At 36.1% G+C, this 15802-nt stretch overlaps 1 protein-coding gene across 1 annotated transcript in view; it reads left to right on the top strand.

Annotated features, from left to right (window-relative positions):
- Positions 1-13287, top strand: part of kcnh8 (potassium voltage-gated channel, subfamily H (eag-related), member 8) — a 52538-nt gene extending 39251 nt beyond the window's left edge. Inside the window, exons 11-16 of the mRNA XM_065289030.1 lie at positions 4149-4363; positions 4968-5006; positions 7184-7401; positions 7530-7645; positions 8187-8242; positions 12452-13287. Of these exons, the coding sequence (XP_065145102.1) occupies positions 4149-4363; positions 4968-5006; positions 7184-7401; positions 7530-7645; positions 8187-8242; positions 12452-12964 (1157 nt within the window). The 3' untranslated portion in view covers positions 12965-13287. The remainder of the gene's footprint in view (positions 1-4148; positions 4364-4967; positions 5007-7183; positions 7402-7529; positions 7646-8186; positions 8243-12451) is intronic.
- Positions 13288-15802: the final 2515 nt, after the last annotated feature.

Raw genomic sequence — 15802 nt, 5'->3', positions numbered from 1 at the left:
TTTGTGTTATTATCACAATATAAATTTCGACAGGGGAAAACACACTCCATCTTTCACCTTCCTGCTGACAGAGAAAGGTCTCTCTGACATTGAATTCTACTAAAGCTTTAGCTGTCTACAGTATATACTGTAAATGTTTTTTTTGCTACTTATAAAATCCGATGCTAGGAGTTCAGATGCAAAACCCTCTAAGTGTGTCTGCCATGTTTTCTTGTAAAAAAAAATTTTTTATCAGGCTCTAATGTATAGGTTCCGTAATTTTTCTTTTAAATGTCATTAAGTGTTAATACTCTGTCAAATACATTTATAATAGCTTAATGAATATTTTTCTTGACCTCAACTACAGTGTTACAAAACTTATAAATACCTTAACAAAATGCAACAGACACATCAAAAGATTAAATTTAACTTTATGTATGTGCACAATACACACAGAGGGTTCTAAAAATTTTCTGACATGGACAAAAAAACCTAACAAAACCATTTAATTAATTTAATAAATTAATTTAATGTAATTAACTGTTTTCCAGTGATATGGACCCAACGCTGCATGGCTTAACCCATTATTGTACTGTTTTTTTAAATTTAGGTGAATGTGTTTCCAAATGCAATAAAATATTATCAATTTAATTTTTTATTTTTATTGGATGATTGATTTTATTTATTGAACACCTGGAGGAAACTTAAAAAAAATTATGAACTGAAGAATATTCATGATGCTGTTATAAAACTATCTGACAGAGTATTAAGACTTAAGGACATTTTAATGACAAATTATATTTGTATCACTGGTAAAAAGTGGTCAGTTATGTTGTCTTGGTAATATCAAGTTGTCATGACAAGTTGAATTGGTTAATTTTAAATTGTCATAACAGAGACATCTTAAACAATGTCATCTTTGCATTAAAAATGACATAATTGAACGAATGACACTTGATGACAGTTGTAAAAAACGTGCATAAAATCTCCTTCATGTTCATGTGATGTGCCATGCCATGATTATGAAGATCTTATGAACACCCCTTCAAGTTATGTGTTACCCATTTATTTTGGGCTATGATTAGACATCTATTAAATTTTCACTGACAGCTCAAATTTTGCCCTGTTTAGTCTAGACGTAAGGGCTGTGTTTGGACGGCTGAACGAATGACACTTAATGACAGTTAATAAAAGTAAATAAAGTAAATAAAATCTCCTTTATGCCAAGGGACGTGTCATGTTGTGATTACAAAGGTGTCATGTCAGTCTTATGCACACCTCTTCAAGTAAAGTGTTACCGTGCTCTTTATTAGATGTAGAGGTTCTTGAATTTATTAAAGGAGCGGTGAATCAAATACTTAATTTTAACTCGATTCTTTGTTATATAAGAGGTCATCATAGTTAAATGAACATCCTGCAAGTTTCAGAACTGAAAATGTCCATGCTACTGAAATATAACAGTTTTTGGCACCAAGCCAGTTTTACAGCCAAGTGTGGAATTCGGAGAAATATGATGTCAAAGTAGAATTGAAGCACCTCCCCATAGCCAAATACAACGACCACTTTTGTAGCCCCGCCCACAGCTGTGCGTGACACACGTGTGTCTCAATCAGTAAACATGTCTTTAAAGATTGCCAAATGTAACCAAAATGACTTTTAAATAAATTTTTTCTGATAGACTTTTATTTTGACGTGGTGATCTGTTATGATAGAGTAACCATGGTAACGAAGTCTTGGGTTGTGGAAGAACCGCGTGGGAACAACACAGAAGCTGAATACTTTATTTCTGAGGCTCAGAACATAACATTAGGAATGCGTAGATAAAGGTTGTTTTTGAAGAGTTCCAGCTCGCGTGGGGAGTTTTTGATTACCTTGTGTACTGTGCGGATTCACTTGTAAAGAAGCAAGTCAATGCTTGATTTGCAGAGAGACTGTGATTAAAAGCACCACTTATATTGGATCTGACGAAAATGACACAACCAGTAAGACATTTTACTTTATTTAAGTTACTGCGTTTCACTATTGCTTTGTTAGAAGAGATCGCTTGATATGTCCTGTTGTAACATCCGTGTCTAAACACGTATGTTTGACTGTTTTAATTTACTAAAAACATTAAACGTTTAATAAAGGTGCAACACTTAACAATACGATTCTAATTTAACGGTAGAAATATGCAAAGGTAGTGATAAGGAAGGACTTATCAGCCGCAATTTAGATTATGATGCCCGCTTACTGTGTTGTATACGATAATTTAAGCAAGTTGCGTTTGAACGGTCAAACACTCAACAAAGCTTTTTTATCATATAACTGTGGTATGTAACGTTACATGTATCTAAGAGCAAACTCAAAAGCACAATACAAATAAACAAAGTTATTGATAAGGATTTATCAGCCGCAGTTTAAAAACTGATGCGTGCTTAATGTGTTGTATACGGTACTTTAGTCACGTCGAGTTTAAAGTTTTGTTTCTACTTTACTATACGGATTGTCATTTATGTGTATCATCTTTAGCACCCAGAATCTTTTGTGGCTCAAACATATATGTGTTTGGCTGCTATTTTTACACATTAATGTTTTTAAAACATTTCCCCACATGTAATGACGGGGAATGAAGCCGTCCAATCATAGCAGTGGGTGTTTACGTCCACGTCTTCAATGCGGCCCGCCCCTTCAAACGAAGCTTTTCTCCAGAGAGCCACTAATCCATGTTACAAAATAGCCTATTACTTATTGTTTTTGATGTTTTTGAATGTGAAAACCACGCGAACATCATAAGTAGACCTCAGACAACAGTATAAAACAATAAAATTGACAAATTCACCGCCCCTTTAAATATTAATAAAATAGATAAAGTCACACTTGTTAAAATAAGACATTTCAATCACTGACTAATAAACTTTTCATTGTCAACACCCCTTCAAGTAAAGTGTTACCAAAATGACATTTGTTGAACAAGACATAGTAAACATTTGCAACATCACCAAAGATGCTATAAACATGTAAATAAAAAAGTCAGAATGTAAAAATTAACCACACATTAGGGGGTGCTGTGATCCATGTCACTGCCACATTCGGTCGTTTTGCACGCCGCCATTCATAAAATTATTCTTTCATACACTAAGTGGAAAATTTACATGGTGGGTGTTTAACATGGCGTTTCTTAATTCTTTTGAGCACAAAAGTAGATATTTGGATAGATGATGATAACCACACAGTTAAAGGTACCCATTGATTCCATAATAGGAAAGAAAATACTATAGAAATCAATGTGTACCGCCAAATGTGTGCTAACCATCTTTAATCAAAATATATTTTTTTATTCAACAGAATAAAGAAACTTATACAGGTTTAGAACAACATGAGGTTGATGATGACAGAATTTTGGGGAGAGCTTTCCCTTTTAATATGATAATCTCATTTTTGACAAAGGTGGCATTTTGCAGCTTTTGCGTCTGAACTCCATATATATTTCTTATGATCTATATGTAAACAATGCTAAACAGAGATGTAAATATATTTTTTGTGATCTGATCGAAGCAAACCATATTTAAATGGCAGTTCTTTAAAAGACTTGAAAATTATCATCAAATCAACAAATTTGTAAAAGTCTTTACATATCCATGCAGGAAAACAAACAATTGTTACCAACATGTGTAAACAATAAAAGGGTTAAGGCTTGTGATTGGATCACACAAGATATATATTAAAGTCACAATGAAATTTAAGTAGCAATGGTCTTCATTTCCATATTGTGGCGTATGTGAAATGGCTTCTGAAATGAAACAGAAGGGTGGCACTTGATTTCGTCCATCGCAAACTGACTGGATCGTTGAAGGTTGGCCCATGTTGCTAATTGCTAATCGCCATGATCTTTTCCGGGGGCGGGAACCAGTCTCTGTTAGCTCCGCCCCTGCGCCATTCCTCATGTGAAAAGTGAAGTTAAGGGTAGCAGATTTGCGTTTTTGATTAAAGATCACTTGGGCACATATATATTTTTTTAAAGTAATGTAGGGCACTGGTAATTTGATAAGAATTTCAATTTCATAGTAACTTTAATTCCAGGTATAAACAGGGTTTCTGATATGTGGCAGCCAAAAAATGTATAGTTAAAAGCAACATATGTTTTTGCATTTGTTTGCATGTGGTTTTCTTTTGTGTTACCTGTCCAGGCAAAGGCGATCTGATTGGTGCAAACATGTCTGTTGATGACCGTGTCATAAAGACGAACGCCGATGTGAAGTCGCTGACATACTGTGACCTGCAGTGCATTAATCTGAGGGGTCTGTATGAGGTGCTCAACCTGTATCCTGAATACTCCCACCGTTTTGTTCAAGACATCACTCACGATCTCACCTACAACTTAAGGGAAGGCCGAGAGAGCTACGTAAGTCTCCACTCGACATTACTGATCCTGCGCTAGACAGGTGGTGTAGTGAATCAACTACACTAGAGATTCGTTCTTTAGCTTGTTTAAGCTCTTTTGCCAGATTTGCACATTCTTCTTTTGAGAAAAAGCGGTTTTAAAATGCCAAGGCAAAGTAAAACTGCTATGTTTACAGAACGACAGAATGCTCCAGTGATCCATGGGACATCACGGCTAATGCGGCTGCTGTTTCAACATACGTGAAACTTAACGAAAATGTTGGAGACGCTATTTAGTCCCCAACCTAGAAAATGTGAAAAAGATCAACCCAGTAACTTAGTTTTGGTAAACCATTCTCTGCAAGCATGTGAAAAAAATAGGTACTTGTAATTTGGCTCCCCTTGTGATGTCAGAAGGGGATAATACCGTCCCTTTAATCTGCACTATCCAACCCCGGGACTGCCGTTTCACTAAATTACATAAAAAGCATTAGACAAAGGTGTGCATTTCAAGGCATTTTAGTGGGTTTGACATTAAATCAATTTTAGAATATATGTGAAATACATGGCTTTGTTTTCTGTAAAAAAATGTATCTGCTAAAATACTTTCACATCTCACTTTCCAGATGCTATCCAGAATGTCCAGCAAGACCATGGACGCACAGGTGTGTCTCCTCCTCATCTGTCAATCACTCTGCACTTATCCACTAACAGTGCTGTGTTGACTATAATAGCTCCGGGCTCATTTCCCTAACAATGATCTAGCTCTCGGCTCATTTGCCTAATGAGGAAAGCCAAGAACTCTACAGCTCGGAAACAGCAGGGAGAGAGAGAACGAGGAATTGATGACGAGGATCATCATCTTCCTCATTCTCTGTCCTTCCATCCCTAAAGCAGTAATCAGAGAGGGAGTGGAGCTGGAGGAAGGGGAACAGCGTGTTTTAGAGAGAGGGGAGGGGTTTTCAGAGGTTATTGAAGTGCTGGATGACTGACTGCTTTAGGAAACTGCCGCTCTTTCAATTACAGCGTGAGAGAGCTCAATTATTCAACGTGAGGAAAATGACCAAATTAGTCTAGGAAAAGTGTAATTAATCAGGTATATATAGAACAGGGAGGGGGGGTGAGATCGAAAGTGGGTGAGATGGGGGAATACCCTCGCATTCGTCTCGTCTATTTGCTTTGTTTTACCTCTTGACATTTAAAGCGCTCTATAAATGGAGATTGGTATTTCCATCCGACAATGCGTCGCAGTGTTTCGCCGTGTTATTGGCAATGTTTGTAAGAACCGTGAGGTGAAAAGCAGTAAAAGCCATTACAGGGACTATAATTGACCAGAAGCGGTCGAGCCTTTGGGGTTTGGTTTTTGTGACATTAGTGCTCTCACCATATGACTAGAGGTCAGAGATCAGTATACAGTATTATTAAAATTGCCTGGTCAGTTGTTTCTTGCAAGTTCAAAGTTCAGGTGACCATGACTTTTACATGATGAATTTACCTGAGGGCATTCACTTTGCTGTTTCATGCTTTTTATCTTAATTGGTCCTTGAGGGAATGTTTGTATATGTGTTTGCACATTCACAGTAGGGTTTTTAAGTCTGAATCGACATTCAGACTTAAATTTGAATTCATTTGTGTTGAATTTAAAAATTAAACCCTTTGCTTTAATGACAACATGATCTTAAAAGGACATTACACTTTTTTTGAAAATATGCTCATTTTCCAGCTCCCCTAAAGTTTGGCGTAATAATCAAGGACTTTGCTGATGTAACATGGCTGCAGCAGGCGTAGTGATATTACGCACTACCCGAAAATAGTCGCCTTGGTTATTTTCAATAGCAGGGGACTATTTTCGGGCAGTGCGTAATATCACTACGCCTGCTGCAGCCATGTTACATCAGCAAAGTCCTTGATTATTACGCCAGTTTGAGAGTATAGTTCCTAGACATATCTGTCTAGAAAATCCCAACTTTTAATTTTCTGTCGGTCTTAGTACACGATGTTACTACATAAGAGTCAAGTTTTTAATAGGAAAAAATATCAAAACTTTTGTTTATTTTTTAGCGCGATGCTAATGGTCTAATCAGATTCAATGGATTGTGCTAAGCTATGCTAAAAGTGCTAGCGCTAGACCCGGAGATCTGATTGGTTTCCAAAACGGTAAGAATCAAATGTTTAACTCTAGGGGAGCTGGAAAAAGAGCATATTTTCAAAAAAGTGGAATGTCCCTTTAAGCTTTCATGTTAACATCCATGTTATCCCATGTAATTCGTTTCTCTTCAAAAAGCATAAGCTGTCCTTTTGTCCAAATTTTAAATCCCATATCTTTACTGTGGACACAGACTATAATGTTTGTAGGTGTGTGTGTGTGTGTGTGTGTGTGTGTGTGTGCGTGCGTGCGTGCGTGTGTGTGAGAGAGAGACAATAAATTTTTTCTTTATCTTTATGTTTCTTTATTCTTGTATTCACAAATTCTATTGAAGTAAAGATTGAAAGAATTTTGCTAAATGTAGGAGTCAAGCTTGTGACCTTCGTCAAATTATCTAAATGCCACCTAAAGGACCTTAAGAAACGTATTGCTTTTAAAAATTCTTTGTAAAGTGAACAAGCACAAATTACCTGTACTTTCTTAAACTTCATTAATGTTGAGTTATTCAATGCTAGTCAACTAAGGGCATCCTCACATTATCCCAGCCAAACTCACCCGAGCGCAGTTCAAAAGGAAAGACAAGGGACTAGAAATAGCGCTTGGGCATGGTTTGGTTAGGACATTAATGCACCCTAAATTTCATTTGGCTTAACTGTGTGCAGTTTATATTTGAGAATCTCCTCTGTCCAATCACAGCTGGAGGGGCGGGGAAATGGAGATGTGATCCAGCGCTATCCTCCAATAGCTGAGCATCAAGATGAGTTAGATGATGAAGATGATGATCAGAAACGATATCTGAGCGGTGGAACCAAACAAAAAACATACACGCAGAAAAATGATCACCAAACCAGCAAAAAGCTCCTCATTCAGCAGACTGCTGTTCCAAAGCCTGACCTCTCAAACCTCAGTCCAAGGTCTGTACACATTAACACACATACAATCCATTAAAAGACTTCTTTATATAAAGATACAGAGTAATTCAAATAGACGTTTGCTCACTGGATGTGATAAGAGCAGTAGAGAGTTGTTTATGTGTTTTCAGGGTTGTGGATGGAACCGAGGACAGCGATGGTCCTGAAAATTCCCATACGTTCACATTTTCTTCTGGTCACCAGCACAACATCAGTGGTCAAACTAATACCAACACAACTGCTGCAGGTGTGTAAGCGAAAGGCTTTACAGGGACGTGAGATGTAACTTCTACTGTATACATTTCTTGCAAACTGGATTGCAATATTGCGGGGCACACAATTTCTATTATTTTTGATTATCGTGGTTTTAGCATTTAACTATCATTTGTTAAAATGTACATTATCTTTTTCTAAACAAATATTTTTATATTAAATCTAAAATGCTGTAATAACATTTAATCTGGTTCTTATTCGTTTGTTTTTGCATGCTTAATGACAGATTGTAAATGTATGCAACTGCTGTTACTGCATAAAAAAACTATCACATAACCTCAGAAGACTCAAAAGTCATACAGGCTCATTTATGGAGCTTAACGTGGTGAATCACCATACGATTCATCATATTTGTATTGCATGAATGATTAAAATAACACCTTTCAAATATCACAAGGGTGACTAACTGATAACAGAAATTTTATATCTTGGCGAATTCTTTCTTTATGTCCTCGGAAAATAAGTTTTCATTGAATTTGTTATCAATGTGACAGAACAGTTTTCTTTTCTTGTAGAGTTGGCAGCTAAATCAGAGGAGACCAGAGGGCAGTTACGCCACCTCAACCAAGAGGTACAGTCATCATTATATTAGGACTTTATAATTGAATTACCTGTGTTATTTTTAATCAAGAGTGGAACTAGTCTTTTTTTTGTTTCATGAAAGTCAGATTTTCATGATATTTTATTTTTAAACAGAAAGGTTCTTCAGATGTTAAATGTGCCTTAAAGAACCATTTTAAGAGTGTAGTGTTAAATTTAAGTACAGAGATGATTCGGTTTAGGTGAGCTACTGGCGGCAGGTACTCGCAAGCCATATGGCAAGCTGCTGTGAGAGAGGAAAGGGATGTTATTCAAACACTAGAGGACATAAAACTCATTAGAAGAGGAAAGTAGGGCTGGCCCCATGATGCTGAAAGAGGTTTGCCCTTGAACCCTCTCTAATGCTCGCTGTGGCTTCCCACACAGTATACATTGTATATTTATCATTATGTGTAATCCACTCTAAACCCAATGGAGGTGAATCAGTTGTGGATGGAAAATCTATCCCTGGAAGTCTCACTGTCAGTCTGTCTTTCAGATTTTGATTTATTTTCTACATTCTTTCGTTGTGTTACACTGTATGTTTCTGAATTGTGCAACAACTACATAACTTATGCTGCATTTCTTACAGCATAATTGAGTCAAGGCTGGAAACAGAAAGAGTAGGACAGTGTAGTTTTGATGAGTATGGGATTCATATGTCAGCTCGAGTCTTGATTGTTAACCCATAACTTTGACAAGAGGGATTTTGACAGGTAATGCTATAAGAGGGACTTCCTGCTGCTTCCTCTCTCTCTCTCTCTCTCTCTCTCCTTCTCTCTTATTCTATGTCTTGTATCTCACTATATATTTTTGACAGCTGGCCTCACAGCAGGATTTAGTTGTAATCCATGCTTGGTTTGGACCACCAAGAGGTTGAGGGCTCTCTTCCTGTTGTCTCTTCCTGTTATAATAAGCTGTTTTCGTGTACCTCGCTGCAACTGATGACATTTAAGGTTCATTACCCAATTACCCTCATTATTGGGTATTATCGCCTATTGGCACAATTTATTGGTTAGCTGCCAGATCTGTGTCCATCTCAGCCTGATTCATCTGGTTCTGGACCATCACAAACATTATTACTTTAAGAGGACTGTGAGTGTAGAAAGGGAAGAAACTGGAAGAAGATACACAGGCAGAAAGTAATAATAGGTATCCAAATCAAATTTGGGTCAGACTGAGTTTTGGTTACATCATATTAAACTGGAAGCATATTAAATGTGCGTTTGCCTGGAAAAGTCATTTGGGAGGGGAACAAACTAAAAGTAGTCAAAGTTGTACAGTAACTTGTTTTTAGACACATATAGCCGTTCAGCTGTTTTTAAAATATTTTAAAGTATTTTGAAAAAGCTTTTATTAAGCTTTAATCCCCGTTTACATGTAACCAGTTACTGCACTGGTTGGTTACTTGTAGGCATTCCCACAGTAGCTGTGGTTGCTCTATTAACATTTACATTCAAGATTAATGCTGTCTAATAATGATTTCTAAATTATTCATTCTTTCATTCAAAAACCTTCATCGTTTTTGTGCCGAAAAATGGCTTGGATTATAAATCACTTCATTGGTTAGTCTATACAGTGCATGTAAAAATATACTGCCCCCTTTAATAGGCGAGTAGTTATCTACTTCCTGTGCCTACATTGTGATTTTTTTAGAGTAGCTTGACTAGTTTTATATATTATGAGTATATGTTTTAGCATGATGAGCTATATTTTTAAAATATGAAGAGTTTGGTTCCAAAACGCGATAAATCCATACTAGTCCCTTTCACACATACAGTCTTTACTGGTAATTTACTGGTAAATTGCAGTTAACATGTCATGTGTGAACAGAACCTTTCCGGTAAATCAGTGCTCCCAATTTACCAGTAAGACAGGTTGTAAGATTACCAGTAATTTACCGGTAATCGCTATGTGTGAACGAAAAATATACCTGTAGGATTACCGGCATTTAGAACGAACGACGTCAGACCGCGCTGACAGCTCGGGCCAATCAGAACGTTTTTAAACAGATGATGCGTGTACCACCGCACTGTTTACGTTCGTTTCCACACCCATGCTGCTTAAAAGTCGAGCACAACTGAAGTAAACATCCACATTTCTTCAAAGTTGTTTAAAACAGCTTACCATATGTTTGCCAAATTGCCGACGTCCTTAGCACACCCTCGGTGAAGCCTAATGTGTAAACACAGGTTCCGTTTGACGCCGCCTAACGTAATGTTGTTTGGTCACGAGCAACTTTGCGACCGTTTGCCACAGATGTGAAAACAACAAAATACGGACCGACGATATTAAGTCATAACCCGCCATTGTGTACAAATACGACACGGAGCTCGCGGCCGCGCGCCACAGGTAACTTCCGCTTTCTCTCCGAGTTTACCGGTATTTTGATACTAATGTGTGAATGATGTCTTACTGGTAAAAAGACGGAACGTCACTGCATGTGTGAACAGCACATTTTTGTATTTACTGTTAAATTCATTCTGGTAAATTTATGGTAATTTACTAGAATTACTGTGTGAAAGAGGCTATTGACTAATTTGGGTAAAAATGTGTTTTATACCAAGAAAGTGACACTATTTTCTGTAACAAACTTTCACATAGCATCTTTAGATTATAATAACATTAAAAGTTCAAATTCATAATTTGATTTTCAAAGATTTATTATAAAACTGATAATTTTTTTCCGCAAAATGCAATAAATCTATTTAATTCATATATTACTGTGCATTCATCTTTGCCATCTTATATTCATTTAGTTGACTAGTGGTATACACTGATTAAAAAAATAAACATTAATGGCATTAATCAAAACACTTACTTTGTCATAATAATAACATCCTTGGAATGTCGTCGCTGAACTTTTTTGACAGCGATCAGCTGTAAAATGTTTTGGTCCTGCTTGATTTTTGTTGACTTCTAGTAAAATAATGTAAAGTTTTTCATAAGATCCCCTGGGGTCAATGTGTTGGCATGACAGAAGCTTGATGCTGTCGTGTGAGAACAAGCAACAGCCTGCATTTTTCTTTCGCCGAATGCCTCTCACGTAAATTATTCGATTTTGATGGCTTCTGTTTCTTCCCCGTCACAGAAATCCACCACAGGTTTTTCAATGCCATCAAAATTACTATTTGGTTTTTGTTTGTTGTTTGTTGATCACAAAGTAAATGAGGAAAACTATAGGATTTTGTGTGTAAAGCGCCACCATTATTGTTTACAATGCATGGATTGGTGCGCTGTGGTTGGTTAAGCGTATTGCATTCTGCAGAGAAGGAGGATTGGATTTTGTCGCCGTTTGGAAAAAGGAAGAAAAGATGACAGAATAACACAACGGATATCGGATCTTGCGTAAAATGAAGAATTTACTTTTTAATACTGACCTGATACAACACTGATTTTGGCAGTAACTAATTTTTTTTTAAATGCTGTTTATTGCGTTTTGGAACCAAACTCTTCATATCTTCCCTAACATTGATTTATCAAATGTATGTTTGTTATATGGGCCTTTTCTCATTTGAGAGGTCAAGATAAAACTGAGATTTAAGATATTATTATACATCAAGTCAAATAATTAAATCAGAATCTACACCATGAATAAAAAAACAAAACAGAAATAGCTCAATATCAATTTAGTAATTGCACGATGATGTCACATAGGAGCTAAATAAATAAGACTTTGGCTCTAGCAGACAGAGACAGATGGGTGGGTGCTGTGGGATGACCCATGACTTTTTAAGCTCATACTCTTCCGGGGCTGCGGGAAACTATTTTAACGTTATCTTACTATTTTTGGATGTTTCTGCCTTTTTAAATGACTTCTTAATGTACTGTAGGACATAATATGTATTTTTAAAATGAACGATATTGCCCATGCAAAACACACAAAGGGGGTTAATAAGCCATATAGCTGTTCCACTTTATTTTGAAAAGGCAGTTTATCACCAAAAAAAAAAAAAAACTGGCTCTCGAGTTGTTTCAAATCCACACCATTTGATTTTATTTCTTCAGTGAAACACAAAAAGTCCCTGCCACCCTGAGAGGTCAAAGGTGTGACTGCACTGAATCATACAAATGAAGATCAATAATAATTTTAATAAGACGATTTTGGATTGACTGTAGTTTAGTGTTACGTCTAAATACCGATAAAACTTATTCAAAAAATGTAATGTGAATGACACCTGTTTATGGTAATGTGTTGCAGGTGAACTCCCTAGGAAGGGAAGTGGCTGAACTAGGACGAGTCATGCGAAGTCTCGCCTTTCTCATTGAATCCATGATGACCTCTCCTCAAACACCAGGTGTCTGCACATCAACATTTACCTCTGGACATCCCTCTCCTTCTGTCCCGTTTCAGGGACAGGGCTCCTCCTGGGCCACCCCACCCTTTCCTTCACCAATGCACCCCGGGATGCATCAGGGAGGATTAATATCGCTTCCGCTCAGACCACAGGAACTGCAGTTGGTCTGCCCTACCATCTCCCCTGGCTCTTCATCTGGTTCTTTTCCTGTCACACTTTCTGCTTCCTCTTATACAGACAGATCCAAAGAGCCTTTACTGACCCTTTCTCCCATGATCGCTCGGACCAGATCGCAAAGTTTGGAAGCACCTGTTCCTGAACATCAACGACACCTTTCGTGCAACCCTGGAACATTACCCAGAGCTGGACAACCATCATTGGGGGGTGAAGATGATCTCAGGTCTCTGGGCTTGTAGCAATCAACCTTTAACATGGATGTTCTAGTGGATTCTGCGTGTTAACCTGGACTCAGAACTGGACTGATAAGATAAGTGGTTCACGCACTGCCAAAGCCATGGAGCAATGGTTCCTTTGAAAATATACATGTTTACCATCTCAGTTTTTAAGATAATCTTTCTGAAGGCATGTCTTTTGAGTTAAGAAACTAAAGGGATATCTCTAGCATCAAACAAATATATCTGATGTTCACTGCATCTCTTCTAGATCAAAGAGTGTTTAAAACCTTAAAGGAAAGCACCACCGTTTTCAAAATTTTACTATGTTTTTACCTCAACTTAGACTAATTAATACAAGCCTATATTTTTTCAATGCATGCACTTAATCTTTGTACAGCATGCCGTGAATGTGTTAGCATTTAGCATAGCACCATTCATTCCTTAGGATCCAAACAAAGATAAATTTAGAAGCCACCAAACACTTCCATGTTTTCCCTATTTAAAATAGTTCCAATTTTTTATCTGCTTAAAAATCGCTATGTTTTAGTTTGTGCCAGCATACTTACTCGTGTAACTACTCGTGTAACAGTCTTTAAATAGTAAAAAACATGGAAGTGTTTGGTGGCTTCTAAATTCATCCCTGTTTGGATCCTAAGAAATGAATGGGGCTAGGCTAAATGCTAACACATTCACAATACACTGTACAAAGATTAAGTGCACGCATTGAAAAAAGATAGGTATGTATTAATTCGTCTAAGTTGAGTTAAGAATATAGTAAAATATTGAAAAATGGTGGTGTTTTCCTTTAATGTTATAGATTTTTAGTAAAACAAAAAATGCAAGAAATGTTGCTGGTTAATTGTTATACAAAACTATCTGCATGTTAGCTCTCTAGTTAAATAAGAGGAACACTTTCTGAGCAAGCCCCCTGATCTTCAACTGTACATTTTAGCTTGTTTCATACATTTGCAATGCATGCATATAATATAATTAATTATATTTATATGAATAATTATTAAACAAACAATATTTTTTTATGATTAACCTCACATTCAGTTTGAATGCATCATACCTCAAATTATAAAACAGTTTATAAAATGTCAATGTTAGTCAACGTAGTTGTCACAGTAAACTTTGCAGAGAGATTCAAGTTTTTTGTTTTGCAAATGAAGGGAATTGTATGCTTGCTTATAAATGCAAGTTTTTATTAGTAAGCACGATGGAAGATTGCATTTTTGAGACCAGCTTTGACTTTGCAGTTCTGTAGCTAAATTTTTATGTAGCTCAGCATTTTATTAGCAACGCAAAGGTCATTTGGTCGAACCCCGGGGAAATATAGGCTGAACGCACTGTAAGTTACTTTGGATAAAAGTGTCTGCCAAATGCATGAATGAAAGAGCTAAACTTAGCCATTCCCCAATTCGTATCACAAAGTGAAATAGAAGCTCCTTGCCTAATGATTTTATATGTTCCCTGTCAGCTTTGTCAAAATATGTCCCTTGTTTCCTGTATATTTCAATGTAGATGTAAAACCATAAACCCAGCAAGCAATTTTGTGTTTAAAATACTTCTAATAGCCATCCAAACACAGCCCTTACGCCTAGACTAAACAGGGCAAAATTTGAGCCATCAGTGAAAATTTTATAGATGTCTAATAATAGCCCAAAATAAATGGGTAACACTTTACTTGAAGGGGTGTTCATAAGACTGACATGACACCTTCATAATCATGACAAGTGTCATGAACATGAAGGAGATTTTATGCACGTTTATGACAATTGTCTTTAAGTGTCATTTGTTCAATGATGTCATTTTTAATGCAAAGATTACATTGTTTGAATTGTCTTTGTTATGACAACTTGACATTAACCAATACATCATAACTTGTCATGACTACATGACATTAGCAAGACAACATAACTGACAATTTTTACCAGTGATACAAATTAAATTTGTCATTAAAATGTAATTAAATGTTATTACTCTGTCAAAATAGAAATTCTTCAGTTTATTATGTTTTTTTGGTTTCCTGCACGTGTTAAAGAAATAAAATCCAATAATTCAGTAATAATAAATAAAATTGATAAAATTATATTTAATGAAATTTAATGAAAATTAAATGAAAACAGTACAATAATGGGTAAAGCCATGCAGCGTTAGGTCCATATAGTTGGATAAACAGTTAATTACATTAAATTAATTACATTAATTAAATGTTTTGTTCGTTTTTTTCTATGTCAGACAATTTTAGAATCCTCTGTGTGAGGAAGAAAAAGTTCTGTTAGTTGTCAGTTTTTTATGTATTGTGCACATACGTAAAGTTGAGTATAATCTTTTGACATATCTGTTACATTTTGTTGTGGTATTTAAAATGATTTGACATAGTATTAACACTTAGTGACATTTTAACAACACGTTCAATTTGTAACACTGTAGTTGAGGTCAAGAAAAATATCTATGATGCTTTTATAAAACTATATGACAGAGTATTAACACTTAATGACATTTAAATGCCAGTTTTATGTAATGTTAACTCATAAAGCTAAATAATTTCTTAAGTTTGATAATTATTCTGCTATGTCATGTATATAACAGATTTATGACAAGTTATGATGTATTGGTTTTTGTCAAGCTGTCATAACAAAGACATCTCAAACAATGTCATCCTTGCATAAAAAATGACATAACTGAACAAATGACACTTAAAGACAGTTGTAATAAACATGCATAAAATCTCCTTTAGGCTCAGGACACGTGACATGATTATGAAGGTGTCATGTCAGGCTTTTGCACACCCCTTCAAGTAAAGTGTTACCAATAACTCAAATAAATATATTTTTTTTTATTGAAACCAAATTC

Source organism: Paramisgurnus dabryanus, chromosome 19 (assembly GCF_030506205.2).
Source record: "Paramisgurnus dabryanus chromosome 19, PD_genome_1.1, whole genome shotgun sequence".
NCBI lineage: Eukaryota > Metazoa > Chordata > Actinopteri > Cypriniformes > Cobitidae > Paramisgurnus > Paramisgurnus dabryanus.
This window is presented reverse-complemented; position numbering and strand designations above follow the sequence as displayed.